A 17,293-nucleotide genomic window follows, 5' to 3' on the forward strand; every position below is an offset into this window, starting at 1 on the left:
AGGCCCCGCCCTATATCCCGCCCCCTCCGTTCGAGCGGCGTAGGCGGTTACCATGGCGATGACGTCTAGAGGGCGGGGCGGGGCGGGGCTATGGAGAGGAGGAGGAAGATGGCGGGAGGGCGGCTCTGAGGAGACCTCGGCGGCGGCGGAGGAGGAGAGAAGCGCAGCTCCGCGCAGCGCCGGGGCCCATGTGGGGAGGAGTCGGAGTCGCAGTTGCCGCCGCCGCCGCCTGTAGCTGCCGGAGCCGGGTGGGAGTGAGGGGGACACGGCAGGGGACACGGCAGGATGAAGTTCGCCGAGCACCTCTCCGCGCACATCACTCCCGAGTGGAGGAAGCAGTACATCCAGTATGAGGTACCCGCGGCGGCCGGGTTTGGGGAGGGCTCGGCAGGGGCTGCCATCTCCCCAGTCGCGACCTCAGCCGCCGCCGTGAGCTCCCCGGCCGGGGCGGACTTTGACCCACCGCCGCGGGGAGCCACTGCGGCATCCCCGGAGCTTCTGGCCCCCGGCGGCCAGGCCGTCCTTCCCCTCCCCCGCAGCCCTCTGCCGCCGGGGTAACGGATATGCAGGCGGCGGCGAGAGGAAGGGCACAGCCGGGCTGGGGCTGGGGAATGGTGGTGGGAGGCTGAGCCGCAGGTGTGACGGCGGCCCGGGGTCGCGGCGGTTCGGCGCCACCCTCTCTCATTTCCCCCTGACCTCCGGTCCCCACCGCGGAAGATTACTCCCTAGCTAAGGTTAGGTGCTTCTCGCCGCTCTTCTCTCGCCGAGGAATCGTGCTCTTGTAAGATAAGCCCCTCCAGCGATTGCCTTCAGGCCACCGAGCCCGTCGGCTTACCCCCACTTGCCCACTGTTGACAAAGGCTTTGTGACAGGATTGAAACTTGGTGAAATGTGTTTCACCTAATGCAGTGGTTATAGTTTCCAAACGCATTGAACTAATAGTTCTGTTTTGATAAGGAGACGGTGTCTAGTCTTTGTACTGATTGCACGAACTGTACAGAGCAACCTCATCTTTGGATTTTCACTCTTCTCAGGTTTTGGAATGGAGGGAAGAGGAAGGAGGCAAGAGGATCATTTCAAATTTCAGATTTTCTGCTAAGTTTTTTGTTAGGGAGAAAAATCACTGTAATGTAAATACTGTATCTTACTTATGTGTTACAGGAGTCATGTTCCTCCCTTCCTCTCAGTTTCTTCTTCCACAGCTTTTGGAGGGTATTTAATAGATAAGGAACCTTGAGTCAATATTGGGAACAGTAAAGACAGTGAAATCCACTCACGTATTTAGAAGGTAGGGTACCTGAAGGGTTTTGAGCTTGCAATAGGTTATTCTCAGAAGCTAGTAGCTCATCTCCTGGATAGAGAAAGACAGCTGGGTCTGTAACCTCCAGGAATTCACATCTATGGTATGAGCAGGAACAAAGAATATAAAATCAATAGGAGCGCGCGTGCACACACACACACACACACACACACACACACACACACCATACTAGCTAGGTTTTATGAATTAAAATATTTTGGATCTCTTTTTAACTTTATATAAATTTAGTGATAGGATGTTTAGGCAACAGCAGTAAGTTCATTTATTCATGTAGCCAGTGGAATAATTGGAGACCGGGGGCGGGGGAAGGGTGTAGTTAGGTTAAACAGAATCTTGAAGATTGTAAAATAAGTTTACTTACAATATACTGTATTTAATGCTAGAGACGAATGGCTTATTATCAATACTTTCTTGCCAGTTTGCTTGTAGGGTTCTTTAGCAGCATTCTGTAAGAAAAGTCTCTAACAGTTCAGGCTGTAGAGTGTTGATTTAATGTTTGTAATAACATTCAGTCAGTTTGAAAACCTTGGCTAGCCTCCAGATGGTGGGTTTCATTGAAAGGAGGCCTTGGCTTTTCATCCTGCTGCTAGCCCTTTCAGCACCACCGTCAGTTCTTCAGAGAGGCTAGGACCAGAGCATGCTGAAGCACATCTTATTATTATACAGTATGGAGTGCTTGATTTCTGCTCAGAGTAACAGTGGTTGGATGGATCCTATGATTTGTTTGAAGTATTTCAACATTTGACTATTTTATAGAATTTTCTTGGACTATCTTGGCCTGGAAGGGGAAGCATATCATTTAGTTTAAAAATGCAATTAACCCTTGATTTGTAATGTTAGCTTTGTGGCCGGAGTAACCACAGTGACTCTGGGACTCCTCAATTTATGTAGTCTATTTGGTTACTATTATTTCTAAATGGTTACTCTAGATTGGTCACCGAGGGACAGAATTCCTATGCCTTTGAATGACTGCATTTTCTTTCTCAGACCAATTATAAATTACTTTTAGAAAAATTCATTTATTGTGGATAATTGAAATTTGATTCTACAGAGAGATTCCCTAGTATGCAACTCCTGTTCCTGGTAGACTCATTGTTCTGTAGGCAAGGTGAAAATAAGGGGCTTTTTCTTTGTAAGTTGGAACCATTTGCATGAGAGTGTAGTCTTTGTGTTGTGTATTATTTCTAAAGATTTGGTCCTGTTCCTTTAAAAATAGCATAGAGGTATGAGTAAGATTGCTAAGGTCTGGGAATGTTAGTGACTTAAAAATGCCAGGGAAGAGACTGTCTCAAAAAAAAAAAGTCAGGGGAAAAGGTATCTATAAGAAAAAGTTAGCTTTTGCTAGGCATTTGCTTAATTTTGTGTAATATGTGTTTTCATGTAGTTGAAAATAATGCTGTCCAAAACAGTTGGCAGAACAGACACTTGGATTTGTTTTTCAAGCCCTAGTGATGAAATTTGATGCATTTCCCTTAATTCAAGCTTAGGCTGCCTTCTAGTGCCCCAGACCAACAGAAACTGTTCAGTTTCTTTGTTTATGTCAGTTTATTAATTATTACTTGAGTTACGTGGAGCTTTAGATGGAAACCGAACATTTTGCTTGCATCTACAATTCTATATAATATTTAATTCTATATGATATTATAGATACATGTGGCATAGTAGGTGCTAGTTCTTATGTATGTTAGCTGTGAGGCCCTGGAGAGAATGTTTTTGCTCTTCCTGCTCTCTTCTTTTCCATAAAGAAATATATAAAGGGCCAAAGCCCTTTAAGGCCCATTCTAGTTCCTAAGTGGTTTAACTTTTAATTTCCTGAATTGCTAAAATTATTGATAGTATTACATCAACATCCTGAAAATTATTAGTCTTTAACTAAAAAATTGTGGCATTCATAGTCAGAATAAGCACAAAAGAATAAAGAAACAAGGCAAGACCATATACAGGACTTCTAGTTGATGCTTTATGAACAGTTTTACCAGAATAAATACAAATGAACAGACACTATCTTTGTTTCTAATAACCTGAGTATAAATCTCAGGGTGGAAAATGGAACATCAATAAGTGTTGGAACAATCCTTTGAAAAACTTTAGAATCAATGGTTTTATCTGTAATAGGTTAATTGAAACTAACTCAGACCAGTTTCATCCAGATAGAGTAGTATGATCAGATAGTATTTTGCAGAATATTAACAAAAGAGGCCAGTATATTTGATGCCTTTGATTGTTGACATGATCTTTTTTTTCTCTCTCTCTAGGGTCCTGTGCTTTGGTGTCTCAGGAACCAAGAATGACTTTTTAAATGTATACTGTAGTAAGCATAAGCATAAAACAGTGAGCTCTCCAACGTTAAGGAATTTTAAAGATTATGTACTTCCTTGCTTTTTCAGGCAAAGAAACTCAGGTCTAGAAAGGTTAAGCCATTTGGAGTCATATAAATGTGTGGACACACACACACACACACACACACACACCTGACTTTGTTTCTTGAGCACTGTATGTTTCAGTATTGGGAACCAGGTCACATTAGCTATGAAATCACTTCCTCCTTTTGGGGTTTCAGGTTTGTTTATCTGTATGTGGTACTGGAGAACTGAACTTGATGATTTCTAAGTAAGCCTTTTATAATCCAAGCACCCGTTCAACTCTATAAATTTCTATGTTTTTTTTGGTTTAATTATGTTTATGAAGAGAGAATTTAAGGAACTATTTTTAAATCCTAATATAAAATTAATGTTTTAAAACAACATCTTTTCAAAAAACTTAATGAAAAGCCAGACATAGTGATGTTCGCCTTAAATTCCAGCACTTGGGAGTCAGAGGCAGAAAGATCTTTGTGAGTTGAGGCCAGCATGGTCTACATGGTGAGTTCCAAGATAGCCAGAGCTACATAGTGAGACCCTGTCTTCTAAACAGAACAAAAACAAAAATTCTCCAAATAAATAAATATGCCAAAAAATTAATAAATTAAAAAATTTTTAATTGAGATTTTGTTGTGACTTGAAAACTCAGTGAAACCTTTTGTGTCCATTGCTGGGGATTGAACCCAGGGCTTTGGGCATGCTAAGCAAGTCACTCTACCACTGAACTACATCTCTAGCATGAGACTTTTATTTTCCTTAAACAGAAAGCAATGGTGCTGAACTGATTTTATGTTGCATGATCTGGAAAACGTACTGCGTAAACTGCACTTCCCCATTGTCAGGTGGAAGGAAGCGTTGCTGTGATGTTGTTCTGATTTTCACTTATAGAGCCCTCCCGTGGGAAAGCTTGTGTTGCAGCTTCCGTGTCTCAGGGGTATTATGTTGATTAGTTAGGGTTCACTTGCCTTGCTGGAAATTGTTTGAAATTTTCAGTTTGGCCACCCCATGGGGTACAAACCACAGTTTTTCTCTATAGGACTTCTGCAAATAAAGTACAGTGTAGTGTATTTTAAATAATGCTTATGAATGATTGTTAGTGAGATGTCTGACATTTACAAATATGATTTAAATGAGTGAATAAAAGTAGAGCAGGAAACTATAACTGTCCTTTATTGTCTCTGTAAAGTATATTAGGGTGAGTATCCTGGTAAGATTATACTTGTCCATCCATCCCTGAGGCTGATTTTGGATCAGCTTTTGGGTGAAGGCCCAGATCATAAGAACCTAAGAATCTTATTTGACCTGGGGTGACCATGGAAAACTAGTCCTGGCTTCAGTCCTCATTTGGAAAACATTTGAGAGACCGAGTTATACTAGCTGGGGGTTTCAGGTACTTTTAACTTTTAGTCCCTAAAGCAGTGTACCCCAAACTCTATGGAGTGAGGTAAGATAGTGTTAAAAGCATTAGTTTTTGTCAATTTTATGCATATGAGAAGGAAGAAATAACATTCCAAATGTTAGTAAATGGATTGGTGTAACACTCTGCCAAACTGGCTTCCCACAAATGTTTTAAAATTCTGAGGGAGTCAGGGTTGTCAGTGATTTGCTCACTTCTTTGTTCGTTGTCAGTGGATAGCAGTTAGTACAGTTTGCCTAGGTAAATGAATGCTGTGTAAGTTTAGCTCACTCAGCCTTCACAGTCAATAAAACGTAAAGGGACCCAACAGGAGATGCTGCGAGGTAATGCCAGTGTGTAAGCATAGTGAACAGCATGGCAATGACAACAGACTCATCTAGAAATAGCCCCTAGCCAGACCCCAGGTAAAGTAGCAATACTTGGTTAAATCTGACAAAAAGTTCACCAAAGTATTTCACAGTTATTAAGATAACCTTTTGAAGTCAGTGTTTCTATCCTCTGACATCCTCGATTAACTTATATCTCATGTGTGCCTTTGATAGACTGGTATCCATTAAAATTAAGTTCAAAATTAAAGCAGTAGTGATCCTTACACTAGCCCTTTGAAATACTGGAATAAATTATTAGATCAAGAATATTCAGGTAGGAAAGGTCTTTTTTTTTTTTAAAGTCTTATTATTGAGGTCTATACTAGTATAAAAAACTTAGATCAGGAATAAGGAGGTAAGTAATTCCTAAGGTATAGCTCTGTCATTGAGTGCTCATAAATAGTGAACACTTCTGTGTCCAGGTATGTACCCACTTATGTGCATTTGTGTTTAGAAGCCAGAGGTTGGCATCAGGTATCTTCTATTGCTCTCCATCCTTTCTATTTTTGAGGCAGTCTCAAAATATTGCTCTAGCTGGTCTAGAACTCACAGAGATCCACCTGCCTCTACTTCCTGAGTGCTGAGATTAAAGCCTTGTTCCACTTTTGTTTATTTAAACAGCCTCTCTACAGGACCTTGGAATGTACACTGGAACTACTGTGTAGAATAGGCTGGCCTCAAACTCAGATCTGCCTGCCCTGAGTGCTGGGATTAAAGGCACGTGCCACCACACCCAGCTCCTCCTTAGTTTTTGAAGACAGATCTCTCACTGAACCCGGACCTTGTTGATTTGGCTAGACTGGATGGTCAGAAAGCCTCAAGGATCCACCTGCGTTCATTGCCCCTGTTCTAGTGTTACAGACGAATTTCGCCATACCAGGATTTTACATGGAGGTTGAGGATCCAAACTCAGGTCTTTATGATTGTGCAGTGAACTGTGTATCCACCAAGCCAGGTCCCCAGGCATCAGCCCCAATAGTTGGTCTTTTTAAGATAGAAAGGTGGGATACAGTCACAGAAGAAAGTGGGGAAGTCTCAGTCTCTATTCCTCCCCTCCTCTTAATCTCTCAGTATTCCCTCTCCCTTGGTCTTTTCTTCCTCCTCTTCCCCCTTTCCAGAAAGGGTTTCTTGTAAGCCTGGCTGGCCTCGCACTCCCTAGTCAAGGATGGCCTTGAATTTCTGATCCCTTTGCATCTTCCTCTACCTCTAGTGCTGAGATTATGGGCGTGAGCTACCATTCCTAGTTTACGCCTTACTAGAAAAAGAACCCAAGATTTTTCACTAGTGCTAGGCAAACACTTTTATCAACTGAGCTGTCTCTCTAGCTCCAGAAAGTGTGCTTTGTGGGTTGCTTTTTTTTTTTAATGCCTTAGAGCAATGGTTCTCAAGCTTTTTGAATCCTAGGACACTATGAAACTCTTAAAACTATAAAGGATGTCAATGTCTATTGATATGCTATATTAGAAACTAAAAACTGAGGAATGTTTAGTATGCAATATGCAAGCACATCTTTTACTAACTACTAGGGGTATGACCTTACATTTCATACAGCATCTAAGACTACGTTGTGTACCTGTAAGTCAGGTACATGTGGGAGAAGGAAACAAAAAAACAAAACAAAACAAATGAGTGGTAGGTTTATGAAGTTTTTTGTTGTTGTCTGTTTATTTTTTTAATATAGAGTCTCACTATGTCGCCCTAGCTGACCTCAAACTCATAGAGATTGTCCTGCCTCTGCTTCAGGAGTGTCTCCCTAGTGCAGGGATTAAAGGCATGTGCCATCATGACCAGCTCAGCAGTGCCTTCTGTGAGCACAGGACTTATTTCAGAAAGTTAGGAGGTGGCTTGCATAAGAATGCTCTGTTTTTACAAAGCAGGGAGAGAATAAGGGACTCCTAGGGTGAGGGTTTCCTGGTGCCTGCTACACAGTGAAGGGCCATAGAGAAAAGAAATTTGGCTTCTCTGGATTTCACCTGCTAAGTCAGTAGAGCTAGAATTGAAATTAAGTCTCCTACTGTGGAGCTCTTGCTTCTGTGAAGGAGTGTAAATAGCAGCAGTGGTGGTAGTGGTGATAACAGCAGCAGCCAGGATTTGTTTGTTTGTTTATTTATTTGAGGGTTTATCACCTTGTGATAAACACTTTAGAAAACATTTCTCTTAAAAGCAGGCTGTGTAGCCGGGCAGTGGTGGCGCACGCCTTTAATCCCAGCACTCGGGAGGCAGAGGCAGGCAGATCTCTGTGAGTTCGAGACCAGCCTGGTCTACAAGAGCTAGTTCCAGGATAGGCTTCAAAGCTACAGAGAAACCCTGTCTCGAAAAACAAAAAAAAAAAAAAAAAAAAAAAAGCAGGCTGTGTATGTAGGTGGTTAGTACTGTCTCAGGAGGGGGAGGCTGAGCTTCTAAATAACTATATTGCTGCTCCTAGTTACAGGAGCACAGATGAGACAGTGAGAAGCCTCTTCAGCACCACTGACCTGTTTCTGTATCACCTATTCTATGGCATGGTCAGTCAGGTTTGGGGGCAGCGGAGTCCTTAGTAGGACAGAATTCACCTCTGTTAATTTATGTTTCCTCATAGTGGTCATAACATTATGAATAAACAGCTAATACGATGAGCATAAGAAGAAGGGGATGAGTTGTGGTAAAAAGACGAATGTGAATGTGGATTTTGCTATTGATTTCCTCAGTTGTGGCAGTTGGCTTTAAGTTTTATGTCAAGGTTACACGTTCCTGTAAGGAACAGTTCGGTTCCAGTTTTGTCCAAGTGAGAATGGAATCAGAGAGATTAAATGATGAAGGTCATTTGGCTTGGTCAGTGGCTGAGCTAACTGGTATCCTGATTTATTTTATTGGCTTTGTGTGTTAACGCAGAGAACCTAAAGTCAGACTGTAGGTTCAAATCAAAGCTCACCGGCTTACTAGCTTAGTGACTGTAAGCAAGTCACTTGTCATTTAGTTTTTTTCTTAATAAATGTGTGTGTGTGTGTGTGTGTGTGTGTGTGTGTGTGTGTGTGTGTGTGGTGAGTGCACACTTGGGGAGCTCAGAGGACAACAACTGTTAGGAGTCGGTTGCCTCTTTCTACCCTGGGTCCTGAGAATGGAGCTTGTCATCAGGCTTGCATGGCAAGTGCTTTTACCTGCTGAGCCATTTCCCCAGCCCACATCACTTGACATGTTTGTGCTTTGCTTTCCTTTTGTGTAAATTAGCAATGATGATAGTAAAATTCTTGTAGGACTATTACAAAAATCTTCATTTCGAAAATTCATTTGTTCAATTGACATTTCCAAAGTCATTGAGACAGTCTCACTATGTAATGCAGTGCGATCTTGACATATTAGGTAAGCACTCTACTACTGAACTATAACTGTAATTTGAACTTTTGATACTTTGGTCTCAGCCTATTGAGAAAATGCTGGGATTGCAGATGTATGCAACATGCCTAGCGGTTGAGGATTAAATAAGTCAAACCACAAAAAGTTCTTAGAGCAATGGCATATAGTGAGATGAATATATTAAAAAGTTCTTTTCAAAGAGTTCAAAGATAATGTGTAGTGCTTGGTTGGTCGGGTTTACATTAGGGAGATGGAACCTCAAGCTTTATCTGTCAGATGTCATATGTAGGTTTTTCTAGGAAATGGCTGTGTTCATTTGAGCTAATATTTCAGATGTCTATAGTATTTGTTCTAATGAATTTTTCTTAGCTTTTTTAGTATACACTAAGGAAGACAGTCATCAATGATAATGTAGTTGTGTACTAAATTAGTTGTGATGATCATTTTGTAAATTCGTTTGTTTGACTAGCCCGTGTCAAGATTTTTTTGTTTTTAACTAAAGTGAAACTCTCAAGTGCATTCTTAAATATATCCAAGTGGCTTAAGTGAGCTTCTAGTGGTTGCCTAACTTTAGTTCTTCTCAATTTTATAGTAAAAAAAATATTTTGTCCTAAAAAGTTAGCTTTGGAATTGAAAAAAAAACTTTTGTTTTTGAATGGATAAATTGAGGGCATTCAGGTCACACACTACATGGGATTAGCCTTACAGCTGGCTGCTTAGGTTTAGCACAGCCGTATTGTAATGGATTATTAAAAATTGCTGTGGATCCCCCAGTAGCTGCAGTGGCAGAAACCCTGCAGGTCCCCAAGTAGTGGCAGGCACTTTTGGTAGCAGGCAGGGGGCAGCGGTCCCAAGAGCAGCCAGTCCTAGGCAGGGACAGGTGCACAAGACCATGCAGCAGGTCTCAGAAGGTGGCTGGTCTCCGGGGGCGAGCCATGTGGTGGCAGTGGGCGAGAGACAGACGGATAGGCATGCCATGCAGAGTGAGGTTGGATATTTATTTAGTGGTTATGGAAGGGAGGGAAGAAGAGTGGGGGGGGGGGGGGGGAAGGGAGAGACAGAAACTGCCTCTCTGAGAGAGAGATGGAAAAGAGAGAGACTAAGGCTGCAAGCAGGAAGGAAGACCTGCCTGCCTCAGTAGATGGAGGAGGGAGTAGGCATGGCTTGTCTCTTAAAGAGACAGAACAATCATTACACATATAAATATTGCATTTTGTTGTTGTTTTGCCTTAAAAATTCAAGGATGAATATTCTTTCTTCGGATTAATAGATGTTCTGTGCAAATACATTTATCTGAATCTAATCTATTAAATCACATTAACAACCTAAAATGTTTTTCCTGTATGCTAATTAAAAGACTCAGTAAATGATAAGACTCAGGTTTTAATGATGCTGTTATTTACTTACCTACATAAAATTAACCATTGCCCCCATTTATAAGATATGATCACAAGTAGAAAGCTGTTTGAATTAGGAGATAGGATTGAGGAAATATAATAAGGCTTGAGGGGTCAGGTAGAAATTAAAGGAAGACTCAGGAAGGTTAAGAATGAATAGCCTATTCCTCTGTAACATACCTTTGCTTGCTTTGTAGCAGAGGTTACATGAAGACTATATTTCCTAACTCCTATAGCTCAAGTTGACAAGCCAAAGTCAGGACAATGTGCAGAGCAGTGGTTCTCAATCTGAGATTTGCAACCTCCTATCTCCCAAAACGATTTACATTACAATTCATAACAGCAAAATTGCAGTTATGAGGTAGGAACAAAATAATTTTATGGTTGGGGGTCATCAGGGTTGCAACATTAGGAAGGTAGATACTGGTCTAGAGGATATTAGAGCGTGTATTAAATATATTCATTATTCATGAGTGTCTCCCTTTTTAAAACAACAATAAAACAATAATGATGATAATAACCACAGGTAATGTTTATTGAGTGCTCTAGTGTGCATTTTAATCTTCACTATCCACAGTATATTATTATTATTTTTAGGAGAAACATTGAATTTTTAGGATGAGTAGGTTGCATAGCTGGAAAGTGCTTAGAGCTAGAAGGCAAAAGCAGGGTGTCAAATTTTAGAGACTAGGATCCTAACATGATAACACACAGTTGGGATCATGCAGGGCACAGCGGTAAAGTCAGTGAGCATGAATTTTTACTTTTGAGTAATTTTTAAATTACGTAGTCTTCTAATTATACATATATACATATATATGTATTGTTACTCACACACACATATTTATTACAAAAGAATTGCCAATTGATTTTGCCCGAGAGAGCAAAGACATTTACATTAGAAGGATCTACAGTGGTATTATTTCAATAAGATACAAGCGATTGAATATAATTTTATCATATAGGTAAGAAAGAAAAGGATACTATAGGCAGTGTAGGCAGAAAGAATGAAGTTGAACAATGGCATAGGTGGGAATATCCATGAGGAGAGGGCCCCTTGTTTGTCTCGGCCACCCGGCTAGCTTACACCCAAAATAACCACACAGAAACTGTATTAATTAAAACACTGCTTGGCCATTAGCCCTAACTTCTTATTGGCTAACTCTTACATCTCAGTTTAACCCATCTCCATTCATCTGTGTATCGCCAGTGGCAGTGGTTTACTGGAGATTCTAACCGGCGTCCATCTTAGGCCATGGCTTCTCTCACTCTGCCCTTCTTACTCCCAGTATTCAGTTCTGTTTTTTCCGCCTTCCTAAGTTCTGCCCTATCAACTAGGCCAAAGCAGTTTCTTTATTCATTAACCAATGAAAGCAACACACAAACAGAAGGAACTCCTATACCATACTCATATATACCTAATGGGGTTTGATTTTATTAGAGTATTGGACAGTCTATAGAGTGAACCTGGAAAGGATCTGGGAGGGATTGAAAAGCCTAGAACACTGAGAAGATATGTTCCTGGGTATGAATTGTAAATATTTGTTTACTTATTGATAGGATCTCAGTATGTAGCTCAGAACTGCCTCAGAGTTGCCATCTTCCTGCCTTAACCTCCTAAGTGCTGTGATCATAGGCATGTATTACCATTCTTTGTCCATAAAAGATTTTGAAGAGATGACACAATGTGGTATGTGTGTGTATGTAATTTGTATCTCACATGATGTTTTAGAAAAATTATGATCAAAGACAGGAAAAACAGAGTATAGTAAAAAATTATGAAGACTTGAATCAGTGTTTTATTTAATCGGTTTTATATATAGTTCACATTTTAAATGAAATGGGACGTGTTAAAAATTAATGCTATATTGTTTTTCTGTTTGACATAGTATTTCAGTCTTAGAAGTATATAAACTAATGATGTGTGTTGCTGTTGGTGGCTTTTTAGATTTGATGTTATAATGTAACATTTACCAGATGCTTGCTGAATGTCCAGCCAGGTAGTAGATATTGTCCTCTAGTGTCTACTCCACCATCTGTCACATTTAACTACTTATATATTTGTTGGATGAAGTTTCTCATGTGATCTTTACAAGAGACCTGTTGACATAGGTGTTTATCTTATTTTTGAAGAAAAATAATCTCATACTCTCGTAGTTGTCCAAGCCTGCACAGTTTAGGATGAATTAAGATTATGAACTCAGTTTTGTCTTAATACAGATTCTATTATCTTTAACTTTTGAGATTGCAATATAATTATGTCATTTTTCCCTTCTCTTTTCTCCCTCCAACCCCTTCCATGTACCCCATTCCCTTGCTGTCATTCAAATTCAGTTCTGTTATCACTGTGATATGTTTTCTGTACAGTGGTTTTGCTGAGTAGGAAAAAAGTTGAAGGGGAAGAATTGTTTTTTATTTGGTACTTAGGAGTCTCAGGGCATTTGCTACAGGAACTAATAAATGCTGCTGGAATTTGAATGAAAGGTGTCGTTTGAGGTCAGTGCCTTGCTTGGGAACACTATTTTACTGGTTGCTAAGGAGTTTCACAGAATGTCTTTACTTTGAATTCACTGTGCCCCAAGTTCCAATCTGAATTGATCTTTTCAGTAACCCTAGATTGATGGGGCTTGGCCAATTGTATACAATTAAGTGGTTGGCTGAATATTGTAAGCTCACAAAGGAGTGATGTTTAAATACCCGTGTACCAAATTATTCATTACAATGAGAAATGCACTTAGCATCCATATTTTAGGCTAAAACAGGTTTTCTTTGTCATCATATTATTTGTCTGTTCTCTCCACCAGCCTATTGAGAGGAGATAAATTATGCGACTGGCTGAGCATGTGATTAGAAAGCTAGAGTTAATGATGCACTCATTTCATTCTTCAAGGCCTTGGTCTTACACTGTTTGGATGGACCAAATTCCTTGTGTATATCTTTTTACTGGAGTATGCTTGGATATGCTGCCATTGTTAATGTTTTGAGACGTTCTTTCCCCTTTATTTTTAATGTTGACCTCCTTTGTTCTGTTTTCTTTTTCTTTTTAAGATAATGTTAATGCTGGGCTGAGAGATGACTTAGCAGTTAAAAGCACCTACTATCAGCCCAAAGACTATCTGAACCATAGGGTAGAAGGAGAGAACCAGCTCCCATGGGTTTTCTTCTGATTTCTGCACATGTGCTGCAAGACATGTATGCTTGCATTCACATACGCATGAATTTTAAAGACTGTTTTTAAAAGACAATGCTAATGTCTATACTGGTATATGAATGGTTTGTTCACAGTTTTTTCCCCCAGTATTAGCACTTGAACTCAGGGTCTTATGTATGCTATACAGGCATTCTACCACTGAACTACATCCCTGACCTCTGCCTAGTTGGATTTTAAGAGAGCAATTTGAAGTTTGGCTTTATTATTTAATAGTGATTACCCTTTCTGAATCTTAGATTCTACCTGTGGAAGAGGCTTTCTCAGTCATTGTGATACTGTAGATAAAATATCTGGTCAGTATATTATAGGCAGTAATAATGTATTATTTATTACCAAGCCAGGGAGACAGTTGACTGCTATAGGTTTTATCACTGGAAGGCATTATTTGGTTTTAAGGAAAGCAGCATTGGCAATTATCTTGATAGGTAAACTGCAGTACAGCACTGTGCAGTAGGACTGCAGTGAGAGAGGAAATGTTCTATATCTATATAGTCCAGTATGTGGCCACGAGTCACATATGACTAATGGATCCTTGAAATGTGGTTCATGAGACTGTAGAACTCAATATTTAATTTTAGCTAATTAAAATTTTAATAGCAACATGTGGCTAGTGGCTACTGCAGAGCTCTGAAACTTTTATTATTCATGGCCATGACAAGAACAGAGAATACCAGTTTAGATTCCTTTTATTACTTTACACCTTTTTTCTGTCTCTGATTCTGGGTTTCCCAGCATCCAGGATAGGATGGCCAGTGTTCTAGGCTTGTCATTGGCAATGGCTGTTCAGCAGCCTTGAATCAAGGTCTAATTTTTGAGTTGCTGGAGATTGTGTCTCAAAAATTGACCCAATGACTATTTGCTTTAGAGCCACACAGGCTGCGTGTAAAACCAGAAATGCAGTCTAGAGAGATGGCTCAGCCTTTAAAGGTATCTTCTGCCAAGCCTGATTACCAGAGTTTGATGCCTGGGACCCACACAGTGAGAGGAAAGAACTGACTTGTGAAAGTTGTTCTCTGACTGCCACTGGCACTGTGGCACTTGTGCACCCCCACTGTACCCCAGCCATCCACACGACACACAAATAAAAACAACAGCCTCTATAAGCTGAATCAAACCAGCATGAGTTCTGAGCTCTTGATGATGGAAGTTACAAAATAATCCCACACTCATTCAGAATTATGTATAATAAAGGGTTATTTATTTAGGGAAGACTTAAAGATCACTGTCCTAAATCACAATCCTCTGCATGAATGGAGAACAGGAACAGAGTCTAGCAGCTGGAAATGAGTGCTGGAAGCGAGAGAGAGACAGAGACAGACAGAGAGAGAGAGAGAGAGAGAGAGAGAGAGAGAGAGAGAGAGAGAGAGAGAGAGAGAGAGAGAGCGAGCGCATTTATAATATAAGAAACCCTGCCAAGTGGGCTGGTAACATAAAGGCAATTGGCTGAAGGAGCCGAAGGAGCTCCCACAGCAAGCTATGGCTCAGAAAGATGTAACTTTGCCTTTTCTTTTGTTCTGTCTCTTTCTTTCTGCTGCTGGCCAGAACTTAGGGACTTCTTCACACCCTCTTAAGCTCCCTCCTCACCTCCATGTGACTGTGTACCTCCATGTCAAGTGGCATGGCTTAAACCTTTTCTCCTCCATTTTCCTCCTCTGGGTAGCTGCTGAGATGTACAGCTTGTCTGCTGAAGTGATTTTTCTTTTAAACTCTAATAAAATTGCTCTTGAACATAAAAAAGAATGTAATTTATAGACCTCAGTAGTGTAAGTATCTAGACCCCACTAATTCTGTGGAAAAGTAGAATTTCTGGAATTCAGACCAAATATTCTGATTAAAAAAGAAAACAACTTTCTGTAAACCACTGAAATGATTCTTACTATTTTCATAAGTGAAAAAAACAGATTTACTTGTTATAATAGTAAGATTTATAAGTTTGTTATTTCAATGTGTGTATGAGTAATTTTACAGTTAGCATCTTTACTGGGAGACTTAGTTTCTAATGTTGATCATGTACTGGGTTCATGAAAATTTTGTTGTGTTTCTCACAATTTCTATACACATATAGGAAGAGTATATCTGCCTTGTTTGTGAAACTAACCTAGAATAGCATTTCTAGTGTAAAGTTGATGACCTCTATACTTTGATTAAAGAATTAAAGATGGATAGCTACTTTAAAGCAAACTCATAGGAGGATTCTTGATATAAAATAAAATAGAAAGTGCTTGACTTTAGAGAACACTCTTGAATGATATATGCAAATGAGCTCTGATGAGGTTATTATATAATTACCATCATATTCACATGATATTGTTTAACTAATGAATATTGAAACAGAGAAACAGAGAAGCAATATCCTAGTTTTCCTTCAATTGTATCCTCCTCTCTCTCTCTCTCTCTCTCTCTCTCTCTCTCTCTCTCTCTCTCTCTCTCTCGTGTGTGTGTGTGTGTGTGTGTGTGTGTGTGTTGTGCTGTATGTGCACATGTGCCTGTTGGTGCTTCTACCTATGCATGCTCAGAGGCCAGAGGAGGCTATCAGTTTCCTACTCTTATCATCTACCACTTTATTCCCTCGAGACACAGGGTCCTCAGTGAACCTGGAGCCGTTCTGGCAGTATGTAAATACCGGGGACTTTCCTGTTTCTTCTCCCTACAGTTCTGAGATTACAGGTGTGTGTCACTACGTCCCACTTTTTACATAGGTGCTGGGAATTTGAACTATGGTTTTCATGCTTGCCCAGCAAGCACTTTTACCCACTGATCCTGTTTCCAGTCCCCCTAGTTATGTTTTCTTAGCAGGCATGTTCTTAGTTATGAGGGTTGGGGAAGAAATCAGCTTGCGATCCTACCATTCATGTATACACTTCATTTTCAGTCTGTGCTTGTTGCCTCTGTCCTCTGCTTGGTCCGCAGTATATATCCTAATCCCTCCTCTCTCATTCAGTTCAGTTTTTTGGTCTAAGTGATGTTAGTGTCTGGTGGGATATGTGTGGAAAGTATTGTGGTAAGCCAGGAGTAGAACTGTTTACTTTATTCAACCAATCCTGTATTTAGCCTTTATTTAACTTTGCCTTCTCAACCACATGATACTTCCAGTTCCTGGCCTCTTCTGGGTTTATAGACTTGAATTGGCTTGCTTCCTGTTAGGTTCCTGCTCTGAAGGTATTTCAAGTTTTCTGTGTTGTGTGGTAAATCAGTTCACGCCTCGCTTGCTGTTTTGGGCAGATGTATTAAACCAGCTACCTGCTATATCTACTTCCCCATTTTTTCCTTACAGCTTTATACTTAAAAAATTACTACATTGTCATTAAGCTTTGAGAGGGAAGGGGGATAAACATATTGTCTTACTTAGGGTTTCTATTGCTCTGAAGAGACAGCATGACCACGGCAACTCTTATAAAGGATAACATTTAATTGGGGTGGCTTACAGTTTCAGAGGTTTAGTCCATTATCACCATGGTGTGGGCCATGGTAGCATGTAGGCAGACAAGGTGTTGGAGAAGGAGCTCAGAGTTCTACATCTTGATATGCAGGTAACAGGAAGTGAACTGTGTCACTGGACATAGCTTGAGCATAGGAGACCTCAAAGTCCTCTCCCCACAGTGACATACCTTCCAACAAGGGCATACCTACTCCAACAAAGCCACATTTCCTGATAGTGCCACTCCCTATGGGTTTATGGGGATCATTTACGTTCAAACTACCACATGTATGTAGTCAACATCTCATATTTCTAGAATATACATTCACTGTTAACTTAGTTACTCCATTACCTATATTAGTGCTGTTACTTGGAATGTCTAGGAGAACTATTTAAAACATACTTTGAGGGCTGAGAATCATAACTGGTAGAGTATATGTCTAACAACAGAGCTCTGGGTTCAATCCC

The 17,293-nt window shown here is 40.3% G+C and overlaps 1 protein-coding gene across 1 annotated transcript in view; it reads left to right on the forward strand.

Annotated features, from left to right (window-relative positions):
- The first annotated feature begins 277 nt into the window (after positions 1-277).
- The window catches only part of Xpr1 (xenotropic and polytropic retrovirus receptor 1), a 148,858-nt gene continuing 131,842 nt past the window's right edge, over positions 278-17,293 (forward strand). The window contains exon 1 of the mRNA XM_038349545.1: positions 278-354. Within this exon, the coding sequence (XP_038205473.1) occupies positions 286-354 (69 nt within the window). The 5' untranslated portion in view covers positions 278-285. The remainder of the gene's footprint in view (positions 355-17,293) is intronic.

This window comes from Arvicola amphibius, chromosome 12, assembly GCF_903992535.2.
Source record: "Arvicola amphibius chromosome 12, mArvAmp1.2, whole genome shotgun sequence".
NCBI classification, from domain to species: Eukaryota; Metazoa; Chordata; class Mammalia; order Rodentia; family Cricetidae; genus Arvicola; species Arvicola amphibius.